This window comes from Taudactylus pleione, unplaced genomic scaffold, assembly GCF_031769625.1.
Source record: "Taudactylus pleione unplaced genomic scaffold, aTauple2 ptg000179l, whole genome shotgun sequence".
In the NCBI taxonomy this organism is placed as follows: domain Eukaryota; kingdom Metazoa; phylum Chordata; class Amphibia; order Anura; family Myobatrachidae; genus Taudactylus; species Taudactylus pleione.
In genome coordinates, this window is record NW_028284581.1 from 21,145,435 (window position 1) to 21,170,674 (window position 25,240).

Genomic DNA, 25,240 nt, shown 5'->3' on the forward strand with positions numbered 1-25,240 from the left:
TAAGAGCTGACCAGATACTACCCCACTTGCTCTCTGGATACAGATGGAAGTGCTGCCCAGATATTACCCCTCTTGCTATATGGACTGATGGACAGCCAGATGGTGCCTCACTTGCTGGCTACACAGAAGGACGAGTAACAAACATGCGGCCGCTGCTCTGCCCTCCACTCTGCCGTGACCCGCAGCAATGTGATGCGGCCTTAAGTCACAATACGCTGCCATTTTTATATGCACTATCAGTGCAGCACGATACTCGGCAGTGTCACAGTGTCGGACGACAGGGACATTTTGCCAGGTGGACTGCCCTGGAAATAAAGCGTGGGGAGAACACTGGCTAATCATAGTCTGAGTAGTGAAATTGTAAAGTGTCACTATTTCCCAAAATGTTTTCTTAACCCTCATACCACTGCTAGCAAGCTCACCAGCCAGTTTTATCAACATCTGTTCTCTCTTGTTATCAATCTTTTGGTCCTGGGGTTACCAGATAGAGGAGAGTTTCCTGTTTGTTACTCAACCCCTAGAACATGCCACAGTTTGATAGAAAAATATTTTTAGTTTAAAGACTGTGGGTCAGTCCTAGTTTCTCCTAGGACCAATCGAATACATCTCAGCAACTCAATGCTCCAAAAAGTTCCAAACTTGATGCAAGACAAGGGTAGGCTGCCTCTTGCCACAGGTTAGACCCAGCATCAAACCACAGCAATGACTTCTACCAGGAGAAGGACAAGAGGGGGTGCACATAGAAGTAATGGAATTGTGTGACCTACAGTAGCAATATTATACTACCAGGAGAAAGACAAAAGGGGGTGCACATAGTGTAATATTGCTCCTGTAGGTCACACAATTCCATTACTTTACAATTGTACTGTACATACAGTATGTAATTTGAAAACTTTTCAGCCATAGTCATCACAGGGTTACAGGAGTCCACATCCCGAATGGAACATGTTAATAGTATCCAAATCAATGTCCAACAAAGAGTCAAAAACCATATTTGGATTGGCTGTATTTGAGTTAAAACTTGACATTTAAAAACAGAAAATATCAGTGCACAAGGGTAAAGTAAGGCAATGCATAGAGATGGACACAAAGAGGCTTTTCTTCCACCATAAGCACACAGCAGTGTGTGTCTAAGCACTAAATCATTTTTGTTTCCATGTTGGGTAGAAACGACTTAAGACTTTGCACTGCTTTCACATATTTCTATTTTAATGATTTCAAGGGTAGCCACTAATCGCTATAGGCCTGACTCAGAATTGGACGCTATTCCAATGTTCACACAGCTGAGCGATTATCTGTGATCTGCGCACGCGTAGCAGCCACAATGCGCACACGGCGATTTCAATTGCTATTATGGTTAACATTATTCAGAGCTGTTACTCTATGCCATCAGTCCAGGGAATGTTTGTGAACTAAAACCAATTGTATGTATTTCATGAGGAAAAGCCATAAGGAACAAGGTAAGTGTATTTGCTTTACTGGCCAGAAGCTGGGACCTACAATGATTTACCATACTTTGTCTATTCACCTTGTTGACACAATTTTATAATTGAGTTTAGCAGATTTAGGTGTTTCAGTTCAATTCAAGTAATCACAAAATCTGTAATCTTTTATCATGTGTATTTGGTCCCATATACAGTAAATCCTCTGCTTATACTGTAGGTCATGCAATTTATTTCAAGGAATTACCTGTCACCTTATTGTGTTCACTTGTACATAACATATGGGCTATTGCACATGAAATATTAGTTTACATTGTACATGTCTGATACAATCTTACATGTAATAACACTTTTATTAATGCCCTTAATCAAAAACTTAGTGATCCAACATGCAGTGTAAACCCATGCTCCTAGCCTCTGCTCACTTGCTACATAAATGAGTATAACTGTGATAGGGAAATCCCTGTGCTGACAATGGGCCTGATCCCGAGTTGTACACTATTGCATTTATATTGCATTTATAGCCACGATCGCGCTCGCATATTACAACAATATGCTAATGCCTGACTGCGGGTCCAGGGGGTCCCGCATCGCACACCCTGAGGCTTATTTAAAAACATGGTTCAAAGCATCAAAATGAAGGAAATCCAACATATGTTACATTACAATGCTACTGTTTTCTAACGGTCATTAAATATGCTCTAATATGTAATATAAATACAATTTTGTGTTGGATAGAATGTAAAAAAAAGTGCAAAAGATAAACTAAAGTGCCATTAGTTTATCATGTTAGATAGAGGGCGAATAATTCATGCACCATATATAAACAAACAAATAAAAAACTTTCTACAGCCCTCAGGCTTTATTTACGAAGCAGCAGCTTCGCTTCTCAGTGGGTTCCAGGTGAAAATGTAAAACTGTGCCCGCATATAGTGTAAAGCCCGGATCATATTGGTTATAGATAATTAGATCAAAGGTTCTGTGAGGAACAAAATATTCCACCCAAAGGAAAACCTGGAACCTTTTCTTGAGACTAATCTGTAATTGCCGCCACATCTAATCTGCAACCATCTCTCCGTTAATTCCTGCACGCTCCTGTTAGAAGCAGGATGTCAATCAGAAAAAAAAAATCAATGTCTGCCGCAGTCCCCTCAGCCCTTGCCGAGCTGTACTTGCAACACAGCGTTACAGTACCAGCAGTTTATAATACTTGTCAGGGACCTTTGACTGCAAGTGCATCAAAGCACATCACACACAATTGTAGGCTCAATGGGCTAAAGGCATGTTTCATGAATTAGATAAAAAAAATTGCACTTTATATAAACCTACTCAATAAATATTATCTTAAAATGCCAGCAGTTTAAGGATAGGTGGTAAGAATTAAATATAATATGCATAAAAATGAATTTCATAGTGCAATTAATAAAAAAGGTACATTCCCAAGGATAAATCTGTAAAACCTGGCACTGTCCTTACAAATTGGGTGCAGTTGGCAGCCATGATAGTTGCCCACCAGCAATAGGCTACCAGCGGGAGGTTACACAAGTGAGCTGAGCAGCAATGCTCCCAGTGGATGTTAAAATCAGTTTTGGTTGGAATGATCCTTTAATTATAAGTAATTATTTCTACATATTATAAAGAATGTTTAAATGATGCGGTTTGACCTACAGTACAGGTGAGCTAAACATTGATATTCCGTGTTCTTTCCATTGATCCCAAGCCAAATCTACTGTAAATGATAAATGCAGATTTCTACTCCATGAGAGATGGAAAGTCTTGAAATCATTCTGTAAGATATATTATCTGCATATATATTACATCATTTATTTGCTCATTGCAAAAGCAAATTGTATTTATTACCTCTGCTGCTCACATGCCTAGAAATTAATGTTTCCATTGATTTCCATTTAATCAAAGTTGTTTTTTTAATAATTTTTAATGGTCCTTTGTCATTTACTATGTTTAATTTGCTTGGCTTATTCCTCGTAATAAGCTGTAAATAAAGATTAGTGACAAACACAATTTCCATTACTACTACTTATTGCTGCCACAACTTCAGTTGTGGATTGGAAACATTTTTTATCAGTAATAAAATTTTAAAAATGTATATTCTTATTTCTGAAAGTTCGGAAACAATACCTTCAATAAATAAACATATCTGAAGTTCTTCTGTTGTTATGTTCCGTTACTAGGCCGGGTGTATTGTATTTACAATGATTACTCCTTTTGTCAAACCTGCATAATGGTATTTTTTGTTGCTCTATGTAACAGATTGTACAGAGATCCATTTGTACAAACTTCAGCTCTTATTTTTGGCACATTAAGAACAATATATTTGTTTCTCCTTCTGGCCAATATTTACCTATCTTCTTTCTCAGTGCACTCTCCTAATTTTGACTAAGGAGCTGATGCCTTTTAAATTAGTAAAGAGAATGTGTTTAGTGCCTGAAGGAATATAATAATTAGAAAATCAAATAAATTGGAAATTACGTTCTCTCCATCAGACATAGCATTACTATTATTTTTTTGTACAGACCCCCAATAACATTATTGGCCTTGTAATGTCACTGTACATGCAAGCACTATGAAATCATAATTGACCAGACTGATGTTCACTAATGAGGTAAGTGAAACAATATTAACATGTATCGTTATGGACCAGACATGATGTGTCAATGATAAAATGTGTGTGTGGAAATATAAATAAATATATATATATATATATTACACAATTCTGAAAATTTTTATATTGACTAATCTAGGATAATTGTGCCTGGTAAGTTTGATATTTCTCAGCCTACTTCTTCGATATAATTAGACACTCTACATTTATTATTGGGTGCTTACTTACTTTGATTATTCTGTTACCACCTTCTATGAGTTCCAACATAAAAGAAAACTGAAGTTATTATAATTGTGCATATTTCACTGTTGGTACGTCCCTTCGGAACAGATAAATGCATCAAATCACTAGTCCAAGAAGGAACTGCAACCCTCTATTGTCACATAATAGATTTGTATCGCAATAACATGTGAACCATGCATTTACCAGCAACATTTTTTCATATTGCTAAACAACATATAATAGGTGGTGATATTAATTTACAGGCCTGACAGCCTTCTAGAAGTGGGATTTTAGTTATCAAAATATACTTTACACAATTGACTGTAATTGGATATCCCAGATATATATTTTCTGAGGCAGGTTAACCTTCAGGCCAACCTTCTAACTAGATGATGATGATGATGCTTATTAGCATCCGCTCCTTTCTCTTTGAAACGCTTTGTGTGTTTAATCTCTGCTACTCACATCTCAGTAACAAAAGGTGACATTATAACAGCATTAAAAGGACAGATCTGTCACTGATACGTAATTCAACCTTTGACAGTTGAATCGCGTATGGAACTACATAACTGAACAAGGCAGTTATGCAAATGTAAATAGGCAGTGTTCCTCATTGAATTCATAATGCAAATAATGCAAATATTAAACCTTATAACTAAAATAAAAATTGCCTTTACTGCAAAGTTTTATGCTGCTCCAAGAATTATACACATCGGGCAGATACATGCAAATGAGGATATATTATCAGTGTCATCTCTATTCAGTTCTCAATTATAATTGTATAAAATTAGTCAGACAGCTGTCCTGACCTTATTGGCCAACTTAATTGATTGCATTACAAAGTTAAATTCCATGTAATGGTGAGACAAGTATATAAGGTGGTGATGGGTAACCTTTCTCACTGCCATCTTTAGTCACTTAACTGAATAATATATATTTTTTTAAAAAGTCCCCAAAATTGTCGTTTTTTTTTTTTAATTACCAAATTATATAAACAGTTGCTATTTAAAACTTTCAGTATATTTTTTTTAACAAATACATACAAGTTAAAAAAAACAATTAACTGATTAAAGTGTAAATAGCTATTATTATTATATGTAAATTGATAAATTAAAAAAAAAATAATAATTTTTGGGACGTATATTTAAAAAAAAGTTTTCTACAATAAAAAAATGTGTGTTTGTGTGTGTGTATATATATATATATATATATATATATGTGTGTGTGTGTGTGTGTGTGTGTGTGTGTGTTTTAAGCCTCCCATATCCAAATATTCCGAAATACAGATTTTTTTTTTTTTTTAGTATGACTGAGATAGTGAAACCTTTGCTTTTTGATGGTTCAATATCCACAAACTTTGTTTGAGCCACAAAATGATTGAAAATATTGTATAAAATTACATTCAGGTGTATATGAAACATAAATACACTCTGTGTTTAGATTTAGGTCCCATTCCCAAGATATTTCATTATGGTATGCAAATATTCCTTACTATGGAATATTCCAATATCCAAAATACTCCCTCCCAGCGTATTCAATACCTTCATGTCACACCACCGGCAGCTATTCACCAACAGGGTTGTAGCTAGGGTAGTGCGACCAGGGCACTGTTTGGGCCTGTCAATTTTCTTGTTTAGTATCATTCTCACTTGTAGCTTTCTCTTCTTTTATCCCCAGCATCTCCTGGCTTCCCTTATCTCTTCCCTGGTCATTCCCCATGAGGCCATGGCCATTTTTCAGGTGCAGATGTCCCTATTTAAAAAATGGTGAGCGCCAATGCTCTCTCTGGCACAGGGCACCAAAAATTCTAGTTACGGCTCTGTTCACCGGAACCCCATGCTTTCTGCAGCAGGTGCAGCTGGAGCCTCCCGCACCACGTCAGTCCGCCCTGCAGCCCACTAGATTCCACACCAGCGCCTACGCCGCTGCCGGACCCCAGGTATTATAAATACCAAAAAAATCCCGACTCCGGAATGCTCCTGTCCTGAGCATTTCGGATATGAGAGACTTGACCTTTATACAGGGGCGTATCTATAATGGGTGCAGTGAGTGCGGGGCACACGGGCCTCCGGGACCAAGGGACCCTGCACCACACACCCTGCCATGGCCATTTTGGAGTTCTACCTAATTACCGGAGGAATTCATCATTTCTCCTCTCCATAACTATCTATTTCGAAAAGCTGTCTGTCATTTTTGCGATGACAGCTTTTTGAGAAATAGTTTTCCTTCTCTACTCTACCCTACCGCAGCTATAATCTGTGCTGCGCATGCGCTGTTATATCCATAAATCCGGCGCATGCACAGCACCTGCCTACAGCTGCAGTCATTTTGTGTGTCCCCCAATCCCCACCTCCTCCCTCCGCTCATCTCCACCCTGTCCCGCACTTACCTGCCCGCTGCAGCTGCCTCCGGCTCCTGCTCTGCTGTCTCCCAGCAGAACACAGTACAGTTTAGAAAAAAAAAATGTTATATTTCTAAACTTTACTGTGTTCTGCCTGGATAACACAGTGTCAGAGCAGGAGCCGGAGCCAGAGGAGGGACCAAAGCAACGGAGGGAGACGCCGGGGGACCTGTCCAGCTGAAAGCAGGTAAGTGTTACCTGCTATTCTCCACCTCACAGTGGCGGATGGTAACTCCATAAAAGTCAGAAGATACATAATTTTCAGAATTTGATCAATAGCATAATTTGCATATCCCCATACTAATGTATGGGAAGTGTGGAAATTAATGCAGGGGGACTTAACCAGGAGATATCAGTGATATCTCCTGTATTAAGTGTCTTCATGAATACTAAAATAATGGTAATTAAGGAAAATGTCCTTAAAAATGCTATTTTAGTTTTGATGAATAGGCCCCTATGTTATTTTTCACATGCTTTTGTATAAATTGAGTGATGATGAATAGACCCCATAGATTTTAATAATAATATCTGCACTTGAAAATGATTGCTAACGTGTGGCATTAGAATTACAAGCATGCTCGTGCCCCCATTATTAATTACTTAATATAACCCCAATTTACAAAAATATTGCAGCTATTGTTAAATTTACATTTAATATTGGCCTCTTTAGTTTATTAAATATTATATGGGCCACTGAATAGATACATTTTGTAATTTGCTCCCAATAATGATTTACTTAATAAATGCCCCAAAAAGGTAATTATTGTCACTTTAATACATACGTGTAGTATGCATCGTTATTAGTTTCTGGATGGAAGGGGCTTGGACTGCACCTAATTTTAAACATAATATGAGATGCTACCATGCTGAGACTTGTAGTGCAATGCAGGGAACAAAGAATGCAGGTGCACAATCAAAGTACTAAAAAACAAAGAGTCAAAATAATCATGAAAAACTCTACAATTAACATGGAGTGAGGTGAGTGAGATTCTTAGTACATATTTGGCCAAAGATGTTTGCCCATCCACCTCGTCAAGGTGAATCCCATCAGATGGGTCCCTAACATCTCTAATACTAATATATTATGTTAATTTATCCAGGACTTAACTATAATAGTGCCCATTCTAATATGTAAACAGCAATGTAGGAGCATGTGCTGATTAAAAACACCTAAGGGCAGATGGGTGGGGTGCAAATACCAGGCAGAAGGCATCTCAGCCTTCAAGTGTACAATATACAGTTTGAGGAATTGTGCTCGGCCAGAGGCACATCTCTTTTTTTTTTTTGTATCAGCAAGATTTCCAGTGGTTTGTGATACCACAGCTTTATATACCTGGCAGCTTGTATGCAGTCCATATAGCGATTTGCAGTGAGTCATCTTTGTAAATTGTGGCTTTTTAATGATTTTCTGGTGGATGTGCCTTTAATAAATGTAACAGAAAACTGGTGATTTCACAAAATCGCTGTTTGATGAAGTCCAGTTTAATAATGGAGTGGCTCAAGAATATAAGTTGAATGACCTAGAATGGCAGAGTCAAAGCCCTGATTTCAATCTAATTAAGAACTATTACTAAGTAAGACGTTAACTGTACATGATATATGAAAGAAAAAATCAATTCTTTATTATAGACACACAAACTATATAGATGGCACCAAATTTAAAGCCCCCGAGCAGTGGTGAATGGGTTTTGTTTATGCCTTGTCTTTTTGTAGCCCCATAGTAATAAGGCTGACAAAGAATTCACAGTGATATTTGAATACCTATTGATGTGATCTCTTTAGAATCAAACATGAACTCTAATGCTAGGAAACAGGAAACGCTTGCATGCAAGTGCATTTTGTGGCCTCTGATTAATTTTAATGTATCATTATTAACCTATTTATCTTTCATATATTAGCACAATAATCCTTTAGTACAGTTACCAGATGTCCAGGTATCCCAGTAACAGTGTTTATATAGGAGCTTTGCATCAATTCTAAATAAATTCTAAAGTTGGATTTTCTGTATAAATTTAATGAATACAGACACACCCAAATTCTTAACTAAATCCTTTAAAAATAAATGGGAATTTTCTTTCCTGCAATAGTCCAAATGGAAATAATAAGTAATCCAAAAGGCCGCTAAATGATACAATATATCCACAGCACTAATGACTTACATAGTGCAGTGTTCAGTACACAAGCATCCAGAAGTGGTTAGACGGTGGTACTGATGATCATCATTTGTCAGGTCTTTACACCACCCTTTCCCTACATGTAAGAGATAAGCCTCTTATACCTATTTGAGGATATTGTTCCATCCCCACAATGGCTGCTACTTTTCTGTGAACGTGCCTTAAATTAATAAATGCTTGCGCGTGCCTCAGGAGCCAATGGCTCCCACTGCAGCGACAGGGCAAGCCTTAGGCACCGGAAATGGTATAAGTATTAAGCGGAGATGGACTGACTGAGGGGTGGGATGAGCTGGCCAGGGCAGCGTTTGAGGCGGAACAAGGTGACCCGGCATATGCCGGATCCCTTTACTAGTGTAACAAATAAGTAAGGAAGCACTTTATTTTTTATGTAGCACAAACTTAACAGACACATTGGCTGGTTCTGCTTGTAAACTTTAGTGCATGATGCTTAGTAGCACAGTCTGCATATTGGTCTGGCTAGATTTTAAGGGGAAAAAAGGGAATGTAAATTTTTCATGAAATGTGTAAAGGGACAGCAGTCTGTTACAATAGCCTAAGAAGGTTGGGAATGTTCTGAAGTTGCCTGGAGATGTTTTTTTTTTTGTCAGAACGTTTAAAGAGTTGAAGGCTAGTGGAAAGTATTATTGTACAATGGAGTGGGCACAGCTGTAACCAGGAATGGAAGCAAGCAACAAGTGCAAATGACAGAAATGCAGATCTTGGGATGAGCTTAGAGATATTTTGACATTTATATTATTGCACTGTTGTTACTAGCTTTGTGTGTTAGCAGGGCAAGGTTCCTTGGCAACCTAGGCAAAGCTTCAGCTTTCCACCCATCCTTTCCCTAAGACCACTTTCACTACTTTCATCACATGCCCTGTGGCGCCTGACAGCTTTTATTTCACATACCCCTATGCCCAACATGTCCCCGACATGCCACTCTACACACCATCACATGAACATCTGCTCGCCAACATTTCATATGCCCTCCTGCTATATATATATATATAATATATATATATATATATATATATACACACACATTTCGTATGCCCTATATACATATGTCTGCCTACCTGTTTTCCCCTTACATGACCCTCTGTACACCCGTACTTTCATGAATTGCCACCCCATGGACACCAGTGTGCCGCACAATGTACAGCAACTGTACACACGTCAGTCAAATGATCAGACTGCTGTTGTTGCTAGTGCTAGAGATAGACCAGTTCAGAAGACACCAGCTGAGGTGTTTGGGGTCAGAGTGGAGATAGTGGCAGTTGCAGTTGATAAGACCAGTGGTCACTGCTGGGGACATTTTATTGCTGGCAGATTGCACGGCACTCTCCAGGTGCCGGTGCCCCTAGGCAGCTGCCTAGAGCTGCGTGATGGTGGCGCCGGCCCTGTGTGTTACACGATGTAATTTATAGCCAAGCAAAGGAAGGAAGGCGCGAGCGAGCAGAGAAGCCATAAAATATTTTTTTGCAATAAAAAATAGTACAATACTAGGGTGGTGAATGCTAGAATGCCCTTGCTCACACAACAAGGCTTTCTTCTAGTCTCCAAACCTTCAAGCATTCCCTAAAACTCATCTCTTCAAATGAACTTATCAAAATAAAGAGCCACCCACATAACCTCCATAAACTATCTTCCCCAATAACATCTCCTCTACAAAGTTCACACATAACATTAGATTCAACATTTTCTCTTTCTACACCAGGGCCAGATTAACAATGGGGCGGATGGAGCTACAACTCCAGGCCCATTGTCATGACAACATGATGTTGACTGGCCATCTGCTCTCCACATGGTCAGCCATAAATCATAAGTAGTAAAATTGTATTTCTTTTTACCTCACAAAATGAAGGATTTTTTTTCCTTTACATATTTAGGGAGACATTGGAGCAGAGAGTATAGCACAGCACTGGTCATGCCTCCTCTGCTTCTCATAATAGGCCCTTGGTCATTTTCAGCTTCAGGCCCATGTGGCCATCAATCCGACCCTGTTCTACACTCATACAGCCCACTGACTGCAGGCCAACATTGCTGTGTGACTGAATCATGATAAAACCCGCTAAGAACCACTGTGTCTGGTCCACTTTGCAATAGGTAGCACTTATCCTTGTGTATCAGTGCCTGTTTTCCTGTAGATTGTAAACTTGCAAGCAGGACCCTCTTAACATTCTTTCTGTGTGTTGTTACCCAATCGTGTTTTATTACTGTTTTCTTCCCAATTGTAAAGTACAATGAAATATGTAGGTGCTATATAACTAATTGATAATATATAAATAAATAATTCTAAATAATAACCAATGTGGGAAATGAGTGTACGAATTGAAAGTTTTTGCAGTGTCTTAGATATATACATATTCTGGAGATAGATCTTAGATGGGGATGTAGTTGGCACCACTAGCCCAACCGTCGGCATCCCGAAGGTAAGTATCGATGTGTTAGGGGGAGGTTAGGTAGCAGGGTTAGGCATTAGGGGGAGGGTTAGGGTTAAGCATCGGGAGTGAGTGTTGGGATTAGGGTGCGGGGAGGGAGAGGTTAGGTTTAGGCACTAGGGGGTGGAAGTTAGGTTTAGGCACCGGGGAGGGGGTGTTAGGTTTAGGGTGCTGGGGGGGGAGGTTAGGCTTAGGCACTAGGGGGGGGGGGGTTAGGGTAGGGGATGGGAAAATACTTACCAATCGTTCCAATGGGTGTCGGGATTCTGGATGTCAAGATGCTGCTGTCGGTATTCTGACCAGCGGCATCCAGACAGCTGGGATTTAATACCCAACTCCTTAGATGTATGTAACAAGTTTTGGAGACAGATTGAATAAGAACAAAGGATAGAACTGAGTGGCACCTAAATAGTCAATTTTGAAGTAGGATGTGTTGTTAAATTGACGCCACAAATAGAGATCTCAGGTAAATAGCTTTGTTGACTGGTGGAGAGATTATCAGACCAGCTGTTGCAGTTGGCATATTCAGTAACCAGCTGATAGAGGAAGATGAGAGGAAGCAGATCTAGAAAAACAAACTGCACAGGAGTAATTAGACAGTAGGATCAGAGCCAAGGCAGAACAGCGTGCTGAAGAAATAGGGAATGTAGTGTTTGTACAGTATGAGATGAGTGGTTAATAGTGTCAAATGCAGCAGAGGAGAGGTTGAAATAGGATTGAGTAGTGGCCCAAATATTTCCCCTCTAGTCAGCGCAGTTTCTGTGGAGTGTTGGAAATGAAAACCTGACTAAAGAGGGCCCAGTCAGTTTTGTGAGGAGAGGAGCATGTGTTGGGAAGTCTCTTAGTAAGCGTGGAAGAGTTGGGGAGCTGAGAGGTGAGATGTAATCTAAGATTGAGTTTGTTTCAGAATTATTATATTTTCAACATGTAAGTAACTGTTACATGCTTATATAATTATGGAAAAATGGAGATTGCATATGGCTGGGATTAGCATAGCAGTCTGGAAAGAACTAAATTGTGTCATGTTACATGTAGTAGAGTGGTAGAATCTGATAGGTTGCTATGGGTAATGCAACAGCTTTTAATTTTTTAGAAGCTTTAGTAAATCTACCCCTAAATCTTCCTTTGTGGATTAAATGAAAGGAGGGAGCCTTAGGGCCATATTCAATTAGAGGCGAAAAGTCTAAGGTCGGACTTTTCGCCGTCATCGCTGCTTTTCCTGGGGATAAAGTATTGGGCGCATGCCCGAGTATCCCTGTATTCAATTAGGAATCGGTGAAAATGGGATCTGGCAAAAAAGGTACGTATCGAAAAGTCCTGTCAGTTTTGGGGAAATCAGCCTGTCACCCCCCAAAAGATGGTCTGACATGGGGGATCACTATGGGTACTCTCGAATTGGTCTTCTAAAGGTATTTGGGGTTTTTAAACGGCCGCGACAGGTGCTTTAATGCGTCTTTAATGAAGTGGTGAAGAATAGCATTTTGCCTATTTTTTTTTTTTTAAACAACTAGTCCTATCAAATTTGGGGTGCATGAAAATGGGTTCAAGCATATTTTTAAGTCCCTAAAGTGATTATTAAAAATTACCCGCATTCTAAAAAAACACCTCCCGTATACTTGGGGACCTCTCCTGAGTCTATTTCGCTAGTTTTTAGTTTGTCCCCCAACTTTTTTTTTTCTGCCCCAAAACAAAACCACTTTTTTTGGGGTGTCCTATCGAACTTTTTTAAAAAAAATTTGACACATTACTTTTAGGGGACATTCCAAGGGGTGCAGGGTACTTTTTTTAAGTCTGCACCCCAAAACCCCAATTCTGCACATTTTTTCACCTATTCAGTGGTGAAAACTTATCCCCGTTTTTGACAAATACTTTTCGCACCGGTGAAAAGTCTTTGAAATTGAAAACGGGGATAATTAAATCAGGCGAAAATGACTTCATCACGGGTTTTCGCCTCAAATTGAATACTGCCCATAGTGTCACAATACGTGGATTGAATATGGGGATTAGTGAAAATGACATCATCGACACCCGTGTTCGCTGCCTAATTGAATACGGCTCTATGGGTGCAAATTACGACAAGGGAGCTTCCTACAAATAACTCATTTTGAAGTAATCTAGAGAAACTCTCCTAAATCTTCTTCCACACACACAATTCCTCACTAGAATGTTGATACGTTCTGATTGTCGACAGTCAGTATTTCGGCACATTTATAATGTTGACATATACTATGTTGACATCCAGAATGTCAACATGTTCAAATTGTTGACAATGTGAATGTCTACAATTACAATGTCAACATAGGATTAGGCTGTGGTCAGGGATAGGGAGAGCACATGTATTATTCTACAATATGAACATATACTATTTCACTGCTTTTATTTGCTGTCTTATCATTCACTGAGATTCGCTAACCTACCCAACTTATACATTTGTATATCTTAATCTTCTTTTCAGGATATTCACTTCTCCAGATCAGGCTACCTCTCATCCTCTCCACAGAGGTCCCCACAGAGGTCTTCTTACTATGCTCATGGCAGGCACATGGATGACAACCCAGTTGTCCACTTCTTCAGGAACATTGTAAGTTCTTATATTGAAATGAGCAATTTGTGAAATGGAGACAATGAAGGGGGCGTACAAACTTTTAAAAACCTCTGAATTCTTTTCATTGACCTATTTTTAGTAACACATAGTCATAGAGCATTTCATACATAGTAACATCTTACATTACATCCAATTCATCACACAGAAGCTCATGAACTCCTGATACCCAATAAAGATCTGAATCCCTGCTTATACATTTATCTCTACTTCCATCCAGGTGACACCCAGGACACCACCCCCTGCTCAACCAAAGGTAAACTCATCATACTGTAAATAATTGATTCAATGTTTGGAAGTCTGTAAGTTCACATTTAGCCCTTATGTTTACAGCATGCTATAGAGAAGTGAGTACAGTTATTAAGTATTCCCTCACTCAGATTGGTCATTATTGCCAAAGGATTTACCACAAGCCCTTCATTAAATCAATATTAATTTTGATTAAAAGAACACATGCATAAAATTAGAACTGTGATAGAAAATGTCAGATAAGAACCTCTTGGCCCATCTAGTCTGCCCTTTATGCATGTATTTAAAGGGGGGCTAAAATCTATTTTGATTAAAAAAAAAAAAACATGAAAATAAATCTATTTGAAATTGAAATGTTTTCTATAACTCAAAACCCTTTTTCTTTAAATATGCTCAATGGTTCCCACACGCCATGGTTCCTTTAAGATTGGATTAGCATACTTCTTAATGTTTAGACACATGAAATAGGGACAAGATAAGGGCCCCTCCCCTGATTATTTGTAGTTGAAGCTCTACCCCTATCACAGCCCACAAATCGAGACTGTCACTCCAAAACTGGGACATTTCTGGAAGGTATGGATTAGAATCCTTCTAAGATGCCCCTACCCACTGACTATGGGGCCTATTGAAAAAAATATATATAAGAGTTACAATAATTAACAAACAATATCGCATGTCATTAACTAACATTATTGTTTGGATTGATCATTGGTCCCTTTGAAAATTAAGACATGAGAAAGCCTGCAGCCCAAACAAAATGTATTTATTACATATCCAAAGTATTTCACAGAAATGTATTACCTTTATAAGTTATTGTAGAGATGCGCATGTGCCGGAAATGCATTGGGTATGTGCATTGGAGTGGGCTGGGGCACAGAGAGTGGGTAAGCAGGTGCTACTTACCCCGGTCAGTTAATTGGGCACGGCCAGGGCCCAGATCAGCTGCTTCCTCGTGTTACAACCCAGTCTCCTCCCAACTAGATATTTGAAGGCCTCATAGCAAAAGTTTGTAAGGGTCCCTATGTACCACCCAATGGTGAAAAATGTATATAACACATATAACTTTATCAAGGAATATGGGCCCATAGCAGCTGCGTTCCTTGCAACTATGGTAGTTACGCCCATGGTTACTGCCCAGTTATATATATGTGTGTGTGTGTGTGTGTGTGCGTACATGTATGTATACATATGTGCACAATAATTATTCGAACATGTCCATAAAGATATATTTTTTATCTAAGTACTTACTGGGATTGTATGCCTCACTTTTTATTAGTATGCTACCTAAAATGTTCTCCACTGCCACAAGTTTATTTCCTTCACACACACAAGGAGGAGCAGCAACCACTTCTGGGGGTGGGGATGGAGGGATCCGAAAACATCCCCGTACCCTCAGCAAAAGACAGCTGAATCATGTTGGTAACACAAGCCTTAAGGCGTTCGTAAACACAAAGGATCTTTGAAAATTATCACACTATTTAATATGATTAAATACAATAATATATGATTACCCTTCATTCTATTGACAAATTGTTATTCTACGATTACCTTTTTTTTACCAAGTGAGATATCTCTTGCATTAAACACTTCATTAATAGCAATAATGCGTGTCTCTGTAAAAATATTGGGTTCATTTTGCCAATATAGTGATGTCACCATGCTCCTCTGTAGTGGAAGTCCTCTGATAAGCCATCTTTATCCCTGATCTTACCCTAGTGGGGAATATGCTCCCACCCAGCAGATTTTACAACTGCTCTTTAAAACTTAGCATTTTGTATAAATTAGAACAAATATCCTCTTTTAAGCCGAACTTCAGAATGTTGTGGTTGCTTTAGCATTCTCTCTGCAACTTTTACCATATTAATTTGACTTTCTGATTTATTTCTGTGCCTTTCAGTCATATATTTATATCAGTAGAGAGCTGTTTCTCTTCATTGCCCTGACTGAGATTCCAAACAGTTCTGCTGTGCTCTTTGCATTAGACACAATTGTATACAGAAATTGGCTTTGTGTTGTAGCAAAGGGCACCACAAATAAAGATGCATGATGACATAAAATATGGCTGAAAAGCAATGTATTTAGTAAATGATCCAGATACATTAAAGTATCTTTTATAATACCAGTACCTTAAAATCTGAGAGTTGGTTTAATGAATGTAATGGTTTATGTACATTGTTTTCATGTTACTGTTTCTGTGTTTTCCTTGTGCAGAGAGGATTGAACCTCGCAAGATTTAGCTGGGTAGGTGATGAATACACATCTTCATCTTCAGCCACTCTGGTCACTTGCAAAGCTCTCCTCACTTGTATTTCTTCCCCCTATGTTTTCAGAATTCTTTTCTTCCTCACAGCAATTATTCTGGTGCTCTCCCACTATTGCTTCCCAGCTTTGCTGTCATTAAAACTTGTCTGCTTTAGCCCGGCTGGAACAAATGGTCTTCACTGACAAGAAGATAATTTAAATACATTGATTTATAGTGTATATAAAGCCATTTCTTGTGAAGCTTTTGCTGTTTGCATGACAAATGTATATGCTGGTTTTTTTTTATCTTAAGCACCAAGAAGACACTTAGGGGTATATTAACTAAAGTGTGGGGGTTTAGAAGTGGAGATGTTCCCCATAGCAACCAATCAGGTTCTAGCTATTATCTTCTAGAAGGTGCTAGATAAATAAGTGTTTTCTGATTGGTTGCTATGGGCAACAACTCCACTTATAAAAACCCGCATTTTAGTAAATATACCCCTTAGTGTTGTACCGTTAAAATTACTAGTGTACTTTGTCTAAAATAAGCATTTTATTTAATTATAATACTTTTCCCACTGTGGGGTCTATTTACTAAGCAGTGTTAGGAGAAGTGAAAAGTGATAAGGTGCCAGCCAATCAGCTCCTAACTGCCATCTCACAGGCTGTCTTTGAAAAATGACAGTTGGGAGCTGATTGGCTGGCACCTTATCACTTTTCACTCTTTACTTTTCACTTCTCCTAACACTGATTAGTAAATAGACCCCTGTGTGTGGTAAATGACAGGAGATTTCACAGAATATAACCTTTTTTTAGTTTAAATAGCTGCAGATTTTCATGGAGCACTTCCAATATAATGAATCTAAATTGTTTACAGTTGTAGCAATTGTTATCCCAAAGCGAAGGTGGGAGTTTTTCCAACGTTTTTCCCTGGGATAATTCCCTGTAACTAATTACCTAATAGGCTCACAAGCATAAGGGAGGGTAAAAGCAATGCTCCGTATCTTCAGCTTTTCCTAAGGCATTTTAGTCTTCAAAAGTGCTGACAATTTGGATACTTAAAAAAATGTCATGCATATGTGCCAATTATTATCAAAGCCATGAGCTGCTTTTGATTGAGCTGGGCAGTGCATATGTTTTCCTGGTGACTGAATCGCCCTGTATATGCCGTTATTGGGCAAGAGGAAATAATGTGCCCCAGCAATGCAATCGTGTGGCCCACCCACAAAATACCCAGTGGAATCCCAGCATATATGGACAGCTGCACAGTTACCAGGAATGCAGATTACAGTAGCATATGGTTTCAGACGTATAGTAACTATAATCAGGGAAATGTATGTGGGATAACTGTGGCTACATCTGTAGAAAGTCAGTTTAGCAAATTAAGTGTATTTAATTAAACAAGCAAAGGACATCTGATGATTACTACTTAATAAGAGGTAACATCCACTGAATTGTGTAACATTATCTTTTATAACGTATATTCTCAAGTGTGCATGTAGGAGTGTTCCTATTATGAGGCAGCTGTCAAAGGCAGCAGATTTGGGGGGAAGCAATAATTTGGGAATTAGATTTTAAAATTTACTTTCTCTCGTTGACATAAATTATTGCTTCTGATTTTGACATCTTATAGTACTTGAAGCATGCTTGGTAGTTTTAAATCATTACCCATAGAGGGCATGCAATGTCATGGTGACTCAATCCATGCTGAATCATGTCATATAGCCCCTCCTCCCGACTACCCACTTTATTGTAGAAGAACTCTCCAAAATTTGGGAGTCTCCCAGACAATCTGGGAGAGTAGGTTGGTATGATATAAAATGACAACAATTGTCACCTATCTACTAAGATAGATATGTATACAAATTTATGTAGGCAGTCTAGGCTACCAAATATCACATTTCAGACAATGCTTTGTTCATCATTCTTCAGTCAAATACAGCTCATTACCAGATTTGAACCATCCTTAGACAAATATGTTTGTATGGGGGATTAGGTGGATGGTAAATTTGTATTTAATTTCTTTTGTTTGTTATTTAATTGTATTTTATTTTTTTCAAGTAATTCTTCCCCTTTAATTGAAAGTAAACTACATGAAAAAGTGACGTATCATGCATGTCTTTCTACAATAGGCTGAATATAATTTGCTGTGTTCTAAAGGTCATAGCTCACTGTGGTGACCTAATTAGGGCAGTCTGACATTAAATAACAGGCATTAATCCTCTATCACTGAATGCCAAATGTATGCACATACATAATGTGTATATAAGAACAACTGCGATCTAAGAGATCTGATTAATTGGTGAACATACCAAATAGAATGTTCAATATCAAACAATCAAATGTAGTGATCATATGATAATAAGCTATATGCAATGTATAGTATGCAATTAGCTGATGTTTAATGTATATTGTCACTGACAAATGTTTTTGTGGAAAGGAAATCAGGGTAAGCAAATCACTAGGTACATAGTGGTCTCACTAGTGAATTGATATAATAAATAATCAATCAGTCCACAAAGTACAGTAATTGCCTATGCTGTATAAATGGTGGTTCCTGGTAAACATAAATTACATTAGATTCGTGAGTTCGCCAGAAGAGTACAGTGTACCCCATATTCTCTGTAAGCAGCCAAAAGAAATGAATATTTGCAAAGATAACTGAAATCAGGCCTGTTCGAAATAGTCTAATCAAACCTTTAACTGAATGTTAGACTATTTAGAGAGTTACTCATCATTGCTGCCATAGTTCTATAATATTCATCCCTCAGTCTGATTGTATTCACATCAATCTATTAACCAGTTATAGATCACATATTTAATAAATCGGAAACGTTCAATAAATAGGCAATCACCATTTTCTGTAACTAAATAATTGACTTTGTTCTCAATATAGTACAACATAATCTAGACTAAGAAAAATTAGCAGAAAGCTGAGATTACTCTTTTGTATGCAGGGGCGCTGAGAGGGGGGGGGGGGAGTACTAATTAGCTGGGCCTGGGCTTGACTCCCTTTGCAGTGCTGCTGTCTCCCTGTGTGTTTGCCTTTGCATTGCTGGGAAAACTTTTGTGTTTTTTTTGGGGGGGGGGAGGAAGGGGAGCTTGGCCATGCCTCCCATGATTTGACCACACCCCCTCAGTACCCAGGCCCGTGGCGGCTCTTGGTTCCCCTGTTTGAGAAATGTTTATTAGTATACATATGTTTTTACAACAAGTTGTGAGTTACATAGGCAGCAGAAATCCCCAGTCCATGCAGTATATTACATCTTTCTTGTATGTGTGATTTCCTAATACAAGTGTTTATTTTTTCAGATTCTAGTAGAAGAACCGACTTAACTCACTGGTTTTATTTATTTATTTATGTATTTATTCTATTCAAGGTATACAATGTGCTTATCTTGGAGCAGTAATGACATGAATTTGTTATTTCTGTGGTATCTTTGTGGATACAAATATGAAGATGATAACATATCTATGTATTTCAATGTAGGGGGGTGAAGGGCATAAGGGTTCCTATGGAGGATCCAGTCCTAGGTTCTTGGAGCATCACCATCACCACCACAAATCATCCTATAAGGGATACAAGGATGCACACAGAGATGGCCAAGGAACCCTCTCCAGGATCTTTAAACTGGTAATATTGCTTTTATAGTTCTCAATATGATTTTCTATAATAGGATGAAGTCTGTACTATTCTATTACCCTTGTTCATGTGCCTTCAGTTCCTCACTTATTACAGGAGCCAGTTCAGAGACATTTCTTCAGTATCACTGATTTCATCAGTATTGTTCTACTTGATACAATACATATGGCACAACGGATTCTATCACTATGAGATAAAATGAGGCCACTGTTTCATACAGTGCTTGTTATAATGTGTAACAATTATCCTCTCTCCCCTGAATTGTCTGTAAGCACTGTAGAATCTGTACTGATAACATGTGCTGACACCAGAACGCACTGATACCCATTACTACTGGTAGCACCGCGGTTGCTTTACTGACCTGACCCAAGCTGTTAGTAGATGCATCACGTCTTCACTGTTATCTCTGAACTGTCCCTCTGTCAGCTCTGTGCTATGAGACATGTCCATGCTGCCAGGGCCAGTCAAAGAAACTGGCAAATCCACTTAGAGCAGGTGTTGGATAAAGTCACCTATGTCCATAGTACCTTGAATTACGTATTTAATGTGCAGTACTTATAGAATAGCACAGAAAGTGGTTATTCTAAATTACAATGTATAGGATTGAGGAATATTGTAATGTGTCAGTCACTGCATGATGCCAACACTATCTAGGGGAATGTGCATGAATAAGTACCTCTAACTATAATGTTTCAGATATTCTTACTGTGATTTATATCTTGAGTATACTGCTGAAGGAACGTGTATCTCAATGATGGCTGCATTATTCATGTGCATTTTCTTTAGTTGGGGGTTTTTTTTAAATAAAATATAGGAATTAATATAAATATTACATGTGTGTAGCATAAATTGTCCACTTTGCACTACAGCCTTATATAGTTTAAGGGAAATTTCCATATTGCTCAGAGATACCATTATTGAACATGCTTCATGAGTAAGTTAGGTGGTAGTCAGTGCAAACCAGTCCTAATGTATCATGGAACATTTCCACTCTCTCCTGCATATTTTTAGCTTGGAGGAGGTGTTGGGGCAGAGAGCTTGTGTCCATGTATGGGAATGAGTTGAACCACTGTCTCCCCTCCTCCATGTGCCAATATACTTAGGTCACCTCTGAGGTGGTGGAGGTCAGCTAAATCTCTGCAATATATATAATAACAACTCTTACATAGGGACTATCTGTACATTGAGGCCACACCATTTGTAAGCAAATAAGAACATAGAGGTCAATCTTCACTCTTTTTTGGATACATTTTTGGGGTCTGAACAATAGCAACTTGGCTTTCTTATGACAGAGATCCATATGATAGACTGTAGGAAGAAGTGTTAAACTTCAACACTGTAACTGTACCAGAATTACTTGTAAATAATGGGACTAAGGGTAGAGTAACAATGAATTCCTGCTCTATATCCTTTCATGTCTTCTTCAATGGTCTGGCACAGAAGTATATCTCCACTTCATACATTGAGGATTAGTAGAAAAACAGCATGGGTGTGAATAATGAGGCATCCTTAATCTCGTCTGCTCTGTGAATAATTCAGTTGCCCAGTTAGACTTGCAAATCTTCGTCAATTATTCCCTAGAGTGTAGCCTATTTGAATGTACCTTGTATCCCATCTTTAAATAATCTATAGATCTGGAATAGTGAGACTTACTCTGCCATTTGTACACCCTGTCTATCCGGCACTGTTCTTTTTTTTTTCCACTTTTAGTATTATTTTGCTTTGCTTTTGAATACATGTGGGGATGATGATGGCTTTCATACCTTTTATATAATTATTCAACGCCAGTTGGTTTTTATACCTGCTGGTATTCTGCAGGATTGCAGGTTACTGCACTTTATCATAATACTCTGCTGGAAAATAATAGCAGCATTAGTGTCCAATCTGAAAAGCCATAACTGCAGAGAACTACTTATTCAGCAACACGCGCTTTACGGACACTGAATATTGTGCTGCAATAAATCTGTTACAGTATCAAAGTAGAAAAAGTTATATTTATATGTGCAATAATATGATATATAACTGTTGCATCCAAATAGATAATAATATAAATCTTGGGATACCACAATGTTCCCAATGGGATGTAACAACACGGGAATATCAGCGAAAATAACACGTGATTAATGTAAACACACAATGCAAAGTAATAAGCATAAGAAAAGGTTTAATTCTCAGTTCAATTCAGTGCATAAATGAACAGCAGCAGTGATTCCTGGGGAGCCTCCTAATTCAGTTATACACCCTGATTACATTTACGTGGAGACACCATCACTATAGTTCCAGGAGAGGCTACTGTGTATTGTTGTAGATACTTTTTTAGACCCTTAGGGGGCCGCGGCTCCCCAGTTATGAATGCAAACAAAGAATACATTCATTAGTGCTCTACTCTGGATAACTGCGAGGGGGGCAGAAGCTCCCCTATGAATCGAAGCAAAGAATAATGTATTAGCTCTCTTAATTAGCTGCACGAGCAAAACACCAATGCCAATAAACATGTTGTTCATGCCCAAACTATTTTCTGCACATATCATCTACTTTGTGCTCAATAACATCTTTCTGTGCATGTCTATGCATGATCAGCAAATTTTCAACAATGACTGCTGTAGTCCATCAGTTCGTTAATACAATGTTCTACAAACAGTATCTTCTATCAAGGCCTTTAGCTGTTCCTGACCAAAACAAAGATATAAACAGATGATCAGAATGTGGCAAGAGTCACGTACCCACTGTCATTAACCCCTGCTGGTACATTACAACACTGTGGTTTAGTTATGATGCAGAGTCAAAACTGAATATCAGCATATTCAGGTTTTTAGGGATTCTATAAAGACTTTATTAGTTTTAGGACACTCTTAAAGGCTAATTTTCTACTAGATACAAGATCAGTTATCTCCCCAATTTACTTTTGCCAAGGCAGGTGAGTGACACCCAGCTCCCCCAGCGATACCAGCTGGCAATGACAAGAGTCGCCTTATAGCTTTGCCAGCCAGGTCTGGAAGCCTTTGTACATGTGTGACCCATCACAAATATACAGTGGACTGGAAGTCTGGCTTCTACCACTGCAATCCTTCTTGATTGGGCTTTCCTATGTAATGGATTTCACTGAAGAAACCTAGTGGATACTTTCTCTGGCAGGGTCTATAGTAGATAGTGAGAAGCCCTAACTCTTGGCAATAAATAGACATGTTGACCACTATAGAAACTCTATACTTGGGTGTAGATATGGAAAAATGCACACTTATAATAGTTTAATTTGAGCTTCTTTGAGGTCAGTGCAAAATGTGCAAAAGTTACACCTCAACTCTTGTATTTCCGTATCTCCATTTTGCTCAACAAGAGAAGACATGCAAATAAATATATATACAATATTTGGGGAATATCTATTGATTCCATTCACTGAGAGAATAATGCTAAAATATATGCACTTTGCCAATAGGATGGAGAGGCCTATAAGAGTTAGCTGGCAGCAATGTAACTAAAGACAGTGGGTCCAATTGCCTTTCACAATTCTGTTAACGAGTGGTGGGCCCACTGTCGTTGACAATCCTAACACCAGGAGCTGTTTATTGGTTTTGTTCAACTGTTTGTTGTTTTTTTGACCAAGCAGTCAAAGGCCAAACAAACTTCTTACATCCTAGTTAGGCAAGATGTGACAGCGAGTATTTTCAGAGCTAATTGCTTGGATTATGATAAATATTGTTTGAGTTTTTCGCATCTATGTACAAGGATTTAATTTTCAGTAGTAAATTAGCGCAGATGGTGCTCGGTTATAGTCTGATTCTGCTATGCTCTGTTTAGCAGTGTGTTTAAACTTTGACTATCAAATCCCTTGTCCTGAAGCCCTTTGTATAGTTTGTATCCAGCACACAGACACCTCCACTCTAGGAATTTATGCTCTAGAAAAATATTTGGAGTGATTTTGAGTCTGAATTAACTTCATTATAAAGAAAATATATTTTAAGAAATTTAGATTGTTGCCACAATGAGAACAAAATCCCAATTTCTATGTGTATAAGCCATAAAATGGGACTATTTGCTAACCCTGCTATTTAAAATAATAATAATGTTTCCCTTTATGTACATTTTTTTCCATAATAACTGCTGACAAAACATTATCATTTATTATAATTTAAAGCATAAAAAGCACCATTATTCATTGCCAATAGTCACATCATTTCAGTAAATTACTGGACTAAATATGGCTCAGTGGGAGCACAGTCGATAAAGAGAAAATATGAAAAAAAAATAGTTTTAAAAGCTAGCAATTATTATCATAATTACAGTTTTCAAAGCATAATCTCAACATCAAAGTGTAATAATGGATTTAGTGCAAAATGAGCGATTTTATAACAAAGTGGTCAATTTATCAAAAACACAGACTCACAAAACAGTAGCAACAAAAAGCAAAGTAACAAATAATAAAGATTTACCAAAGAAAATATAAGTTAAATTAATTTCTCTTTTCATTGAACTCAGGCATGTCTTATTGTGTTGTATTGAGACTGTATTACTGTATTTTGAATTACTAATTTATACTCTAGGTCAGTAAGCAGGGAAGTATTTTTTTTTTCCGCAAGCCTTCCATTATTTTACTTTACTTGTAACCTTTAAAACAAACCAAGAATTTTTATTTTTGTTTAATATTTGTTTAGGTATACAAAATTACACCAACATCCATCTTCTCACTTGTTTCCAAATCGCTTCCAAATCAGTCCCTCCTCTCTGCAGGATCTGTGTCTCTCAACCACACTCATTACCTGCTCCTATTCCCCGTTACAGGACATTTTTCAGCATTGCTCACTCTGTATAATTCCCACTAGCCTTCAAACCTTCATTTGCTCCCTCAAACCCTACCTCTTTCGGAAAACGTATCAAATTCCAAGACAACCCACTTAACATTCGTAAATAATCCTACCTAATTACCTCCCCTCTACATGGTTCACACAAAATGTACATGTGTTTTCTGCCATAATCAAATAACCCATTAACTCTAGATCAGCATTGCTGTATGACTGGATCACAGAGCCCACTAAACACTTAATACCCTTAATCTGGCTGAACAATATGAAATATGTGGTACCTAAGCAGGGGCACCGAGAGGGGGGGAGCGGGTACTAATTGCGCGGGCTTGCTGGAGGGGCCCGGCGGGGGGCCCGGGTCCAGCACCGCTCCCCCCTCTTACATCACAGCAGCCCCACACAC

At 38.3% G+C, this 25,240-nt stretch overlaps 1 protein-coding gene across 2 annotated transcripts in view; it reads left to right on the forward strand.

Annotated features, from left to right (window-relative positions):
• MBP (myelin basic protein) overlaps positions 1 to 25,240 on the forward strand; it is a 216,699-nt gene that overhangs the window by 187,173 nt on the left and 4,286 nt on the right. For both annotated transcript variants that reach the window (XM_088475908.1, XM_088475909.1), the window contains exons 5-8: positions 13,759 to 13,884; positions 14,126 to 14,161; positions 16,366 to 16,395; positions 19,886 to 20,029. In XM_088475908.1, coding sequence (XP_088332034.1) covers positions 13,759 to 13,884; positions 14,126 to 14,161; positions 16,366 to 16,395; positions 19,886 to 20,029 — 336 coding nt within the window. The remainder of the gene's footprint in view (positions 1 to 13,758; positions 13,885 to 14,125; positions 14,162 to 16,365; positions 16,396 to 19,885; positions 20,030 to 25,240) is intronic.